The 6612-nt window shown below is 35.6% G+C and overlaps 1 protein-coding gene across 1 annotated transcript; it reads left to right on the forward strand.

Moving 5' to 3' along the window:
* The first annotated feature begins 4707 nt into the window (after positions 1 to 4707).
* Positions 4708 to 5655, forward strand: LOC141517383 (olfactory receptor 10A2-like). Its single transcript, XM_074228346.1, has one exon. It carries the CDS (start codon positions 4708 to 4710, stop codon positions 5653 to 5655), a length of 948 nt encoding a protein of 315 aa, XP_074084447.1.
* The last annotated feature ends 957 nt before the right edge of the window (positions 5656 to 6612 follow it).

The raw sequence follows: 6612 nt of genomic DNA on the forward strand, positions 1-6612 counted from the left end.
TTCTCTGTCATACTCAGGCTCATAGCAAACTTGCTCTGGGGACCCAGAAGGGTAAGATTTGATGATTTCAAGTGCTGTTAGACTCTAGGGCAGCAGCCTGGTCAGGAGGCAAACAGTCCATCCCAAATGAAAGCTGCTCCTAAACATGGGGTGATCCTGAAAAGAAAATATTTGTGGGGACAGGGTTATGAGACCATCCCATTCAAGGAGAATTTATGACTGTTCCACTGCTGTGTCATCTCAATCCTAGTTGGACATTTTTGGTAGAAAATTATTCATCAGGGATCGCCATTAAGGTAGCACCAACACAAAAGATTACAGAAGATAGACTTTTCCCTCATAAATCTGAAAAATGCAAGTTCATAAGCTTTGCAAACTATATATATCTACTGCAAACTATATATAGCTAACTATATAGAGACTATATATATATAAATATATATATATTCTATATGTATACACATACATATAGACTTATGTATAAACATACATACATAATATATAGCTATATATAGTTACTGGTGGGTAAAATCCTAACCTATTCAACTATCTGTTAACTAATAATTATGTTATTTAACCCTCACAGGAGACAAAACAATTAGGTGTAGGGAGTTGTTGAAAATCAAGATGGCACAAAAGATGTGCCAGCATCACAGGGAAAAAACATAGCATCATAAAGCTGTAAGAAGTGCTTATTTTCTCTCCCTTCCACCTTCCTCAAGTAAAAAATAAATACTATTATAACAAACATGCATAGTCAAAGGGTTTATATATTCTATTAACCTTGCATTGGTCATATCCAAAACTGAACACCTCATTTTGTATCTCAAATACATTTGCTCTCTGCCAGGAGGTCAGTAACTATTCTTCATCATTAGCTCTCTAGGAAAAAGATTCTAATTCTAATCATTTCCAGTTCTTTGCCACCAAAAACAAAAAAAAAATTGCCATAAGTATTATATGTTTTATATACATATATATATATATTATATATATATATATATATGTATGTATGTATACAAATCCTTTTCCTCTTTATTTTTATTTCTTTTGGATACAGTCCTAGCAGTGATATTATTGGGTCAAATGCTAGCTGCACAATTCAATGATTTGGGGGACACTGTTCCAAATTACTTTCTAGAATGATTGAACTAATTCGCAGCTCCACCCACAGAACATTCATGTACTGGCTTTTCCATAGCCTTTCTAACAATGGTCATTTTCTTTTCTTTTTTTATCATAATAGCTCAGAGTTGCTTTAATTTGCATTTTTCTTTTAATGACTTGGAGAATTTTTTCCATATAGCTGATGAAAGCTTAGATATCTTCTTTTAAAAACTGGAAAAAATGTATTTTCAAGACATGATACATGATGAGCTAGACTTGCTCTATAATTTTTCCCCTCTATTAAGAAATGTAAGAGAAAACATGATATAACAGGCAGAGTAAGCAGAGTGGGTTCAGATCCCACTGCTGTGTGACCCTAGAAATTCCCAAGAAATTCTTTTAAAGCCCCAAGCTGGGGGCAGCCAGGTGACAGTGGATATAGAGCACTAGCCCTGAAGTCAGCAGGATCTGGGTTCAAATTACGAGACACTTAATACTTTTGTAGCTGTGTGACCTTAGGCAAGTCACTTAACTCCATTGCCTTGCAAAAATAAAAAAAAAAGACACCAAGCTGTAGAGCAGTTGCTGATCTTCACTGGCAAAATCATCTCCCTGAGAATTCCATCCACCAGTGAGATCACAGGTCACTGGCAGATGCCTTGTCCCAGAATGTGAACTAAAACAGTACTGTGGAAGAGAGACAGACCCAGATAAGTCTTTTTACAAGAGGATTTGTGAAGCCATGAGGAAGTAACATGGAACACCAAGGCTATATTGTTTTCACAAGTAAATGACAGTGACCCCACAATATTAAGAGGAGGTTCTATGGGCAGTCAATCAATTAATCAATACATAATAAGCACCTACTGTGTAACAGGCTGTTATAAGTACTAGGTATACAAAAAAGAGGTAAAAGACATCCCTGCCCTCAAATATAATGTCAATATAATGATATTTTGAAAGCTTGATTCTGGATTTCTGGAGGAAACTAGAGAAATAACACCTGGCACCATGTAAAAGCCTCTAAGTAAGTGTGTAATAAGAAGACCCAATGAAACCCATAGAACAATCCTTGCCAATTCCCCCATGGCTTTGGTTCTAAGAAGTGTTAGAATCTGAAATGGACCTTTGATTTCATCTTGAGTTCACACCACATGGGTGTTTGCCTCACTTTCCTTACTTGTAAAATAGGGATAATAATAATAAGGGTTGTCATGAGGACTAGAGATAATATTTGTAAAATGCTTAGCAGTGCCTGACCCATAGTAATTACTAATTAATTGTCAGCTATTTTATTATTTATTAATTCTTCCCAAATCCAAGCCATATACCAAAAAGACAAATTTAGTTTATAACATTCTCTTTTTAGCCATATTTTTATTTTTCATAACATATTTTTCAAATAAACCAACAAACCCTCAAGTTCTTCAGTTTCTCATCAAAGATTCCATAATTTCTAGGTTTCATCCAAGTCATTCTCAATTGACTGACACCTCATTGAAGTACCACAAATGTGGAAAATTATAAGCAGAATGAATTTCATTCTATTGACACCTCTTTAGATAACTGACTGAATGAGAGACAGAGACATCATGAGTTGTTCATTTCAGATAAATTCATAAATATTCATGTGGGTACTGTATTTTCCATTTGCCTCACTAATTTTTATAAATATCTCTTAGCTTCTTATATCCTAATAAATGCTTCTTTTTAAAATTCTTGTTATTTGTTATGAATTGAAGCTATCTACATTCTACCTTTGTGAAGTTTTTAGGAAATACTTAATTTTTCTCTGTAAACATAATCTATTAACCTAATGTCATGGACTCACAAAATTGCAGTGTTAGAAGAGACCTCACAGGTCATCTAGGCCAGCCTATAACTGAAAAAAAATCCCTTATTCTATATTCCACAGGGGATAGAGCCTTGTATCTGGAGTCAAGAAGACCTGAATTCAAGGACCTCAGACACTTACTAGATATATAACCTCACTTAACCTCTGACTACCTAGAGATAAATGGAGGTAAATTTCTTTGCAAACCTAAAAGCATATATAAATGCTAATTATCATCACAATTATCCAGTCTACATGTGTAATATCTTAGTTAAATATTAGAAAGTTTTCCTTAAGCCTATACAAAATCTGTCTCTGATACTTCCACTCATTCTTCCAAAAAAATAATTAAAAATAACTTTGAATATAGATTGTTCATTCATTACATTGGAGATTGGATTTAGCTAAATGTGAAATGGAAATTATCATAATTCAAGAATTTTTGAAGGCCAGGACCCCTTGGACCAACAAAGACTACCCTTACACAGATAAGTTTCACTTCAGAAATGGACTGAATATCAGGGTCACTTAGGATACCTCATTCTCCTTCCAGGTGAGATAGTCTTTCTGAATACAGAAGTAATTAAATAGTTCATTGATAACCCCATGGAAAGGATTTCAACTGTAGATTTTAACTATTTGATCCTGGGCAAGACACTTAACCTTGTTTCCTTCAGTTCTTCATCTATAAAATGAGCTGAAGAAAAAAAAATGTAAAACCACTCTAGAACTCTCCCAAGAATGGGGTCAGGAAAAGTCTGGCAGGATATAAAATGGCTAAATAAACAAACAAAAAATAATGGAAATATATAAACTAGTAACCAAGAGATCTGATTTCCAATCCTTGGTATGTGCCTCAGTAACTGTGAGAACAGAAGCAATTCAGCTTACTCATTCAGATCTTCAGATACCACAACTAGATACAAAATAAAAGGGATTTTTGAAATGAGATGAGCTCAAAGGTTTCTTCCAACTCTCAAATTCTATTATCTTGAGACTGAGAATATGAACAAGATATCACATATAGCTGAGATTAAAAAAATAGGGATGTTCATGAGATTTCTCAAATTTTTTGAAGTGACATAGATCTAAAAATCTTCTAAAAATCATAATTCACCTCTCTCTAATGCTTTAAAATTTTGTAAGTACTTTCTTCACAAAAAAAATGTAAGTTTTATTAACCTTAAGGATGATATCCTCACTTTGAGAAACACCCAGTGTAGAAGCTTCCTCCACCAATGCACATTGAGAATTCAACTATAATTTATAACTTGGAATTGAACCAATGGACAATTAGTTTGGTCTAGTGGTAGGATTTAAAACCAGGTCTTCTGACTCCAAAGCTAGTGCTCTATCTACTGCATCATGCTGATCAAAAAATTAGCAAATATTAAGGAGTCAAACTCAGGTCTCTTTTTTTCCAAGTCCATCATTTCTTCTACTTTATAACACTAATTTCCATTTTTCCTTAATGATCCTAAAAGAAAACAAATCCTGGTGTGAATAGATTCAAGACAGCACATTTCATCTTTTTTATATTTATAGTGGGTGTCTTATACTGTTCCAAAGGCTATCCCAGCCTCATCTCAGAACTCAATCCATATAGATTTGGGATTGTGTCCTCAGTTTTTTGCCATAATCAGGAACTTCATCCTCTTACCAAGATCTTCTGTCCTCCCATTTCCTCCCTGGGTAGAGCAGAGAATCTTCAACCAGGAAACCAGACTCTGACTTAACCAGACTGTTTCTGTCTGCAGGTTGTGCTAATGGCTGAGGAGAACTGGACAACAGTGGATGAGTTTGTCCTCCTGAGCTTCTCTGCTCTACAGCCTGAACTTCAACTTCTGCTCTTTGTACTCTTTCTGACCATTCAATTCATCACTTTGTTGGGCAACACCCTCATTATAGTGGTCACTACTGCTGACTCAGCCTTGCAAAGTCCTATGTACTTCTTTCTCAAGAATCTTTCTGTGTTAGAGATTGGCTTTAATATGGTCATTGTACCCAAGATGCTGGGGACCCTATTAGCTCATGATATAACTATTTCCTTTCTTAGCTGTGCCACCCAAATGTATTTCTTCTTCTTCTTTGGGGTCTCAGAGTGTTGCCTCCTGACCACAATGGCATATGACCGCTATGTGGCCATCTGTGATCCTTTGCATTACCCAGTCATCATGAATCACAGGACCTGCATCCATCTGGCTGCTGCTTCATGGCTTTCAGGTCTTCCTGTAGCCACTGTTCAGGCCACGTGGCTCTTCAGTTTCTCATTCTGTCATTCCAATAAGGTTAACCATTTTTTCTGTGACAGTCCACCTGTCCTAAGTCTGGTCTGTGGAGACACAACATTATTTGAGATCTATGCTATTATAGGAACTACTATGTTTGTCATGACACCCTGTCTCTTTATATTGAGCACTTATGTTCGCATTGCTGCTGCCATCCTTAGGATGCCCTCAGCTGAAGGGAAGCGCAAAGCCTTCTCTACCTGCTCTTCTCATCTTGTTGTGGTCTCCCTCTTCTATGGATCTCTGAGTCTCCTCTATTTTAGACCCAAGTCCAATAACTCTCCTGAAAGCAAGAAAGTATTTTCACTATCCTATACAGTAGTGACTCCTATGCTTAATCCCATCATCTATAGCCTGAGGAATAATGAAGTGAAGGCAGCACTTTCTAGGACCTTCTTTAGGGCAATAAGTTTTTGTAAACTATGACATTCAATTGTAGGGATAAATCCCCATTTTGTTCCTAAATGAACTAGAGAATTGGAGAACAAAGGGAAAATCACTTTGGTGCATGGGATTCTACTATTATCTAAGTGATAAGGACTACCCATACCTGGGATACGTTAAAGTGGCGGTTAATGTCAACAGAAAGATGGATTACTTTGATGTGTTCATATCTAACAACTATCTGGAGTATTAGTATTGACTGGAACCAATATTAGTAAAAATAAGAGGATGACACAGTAAGAGATAACATACCTGAGATTTTGAACATCCATATAGACCAAATAGAAGCCTAAAAGACAGAGGCAAGAAATACAAATAAACTTCATGAGTAAATCAATCTCCCAATTTCTGAAATGGATATCAAGAAATTTAATTTTGGTGATTTTATAGTATCAGAATAATGGCAGAATTGATTGAGGTCAATGCTCAGAAAGAGTAAAAGTAGGTTTTCATTGCACAGGTACGATATGAGCTGTCCACAGGAAAAGTTCACAGAATATAATTCAAATTTTCTCCTGTTCCAGGAAAAACCTATATGGAATATATTTATTATATAAGGATTTAAATCCTACCATTGGAACAAACTAATATTCTATAAAAATAGAAATATTTATTCATCTATAATGAAAAACCACAGAAGCTATCTCAAGATATTTCTGGTCAGTGAAATCCTCATATAGTCCAGCAGCCTATGTGATCACCTAGACTAGATATATGGATGAAGATTGGAAAGATATAATTGTGTGTAGGCTATCACACTTTGGACAAAGGATTCAAAGTGGTAAATCAGTATACCATTCCCAATGCCCAGGACTATCTATTAGGCAGCCAGTATTTCTCAATGTTGAACTTTTGCCGAGGCTACTACCAGTTTTTGGTTGCCCAGTGGCTTTTACTAGTTTCTATCATTCCAAGGAATCAAAGCACTTCTTATTTTAT

This window comes from Macrotis lagotis, chromosome 1 (assembly GCF_037893015.1).
Source record: "Macrotis lagotis isolate mMagLag1 chromosome 1, bilby.v1.9.chrom.fasta, whole genome shotgun sequence".
NCBI lineage: Eukaryota > Metazoa > Chordata > Mammalia > Peramelemorphia > Peramelidae > Macrotis > Macrotis lagotis.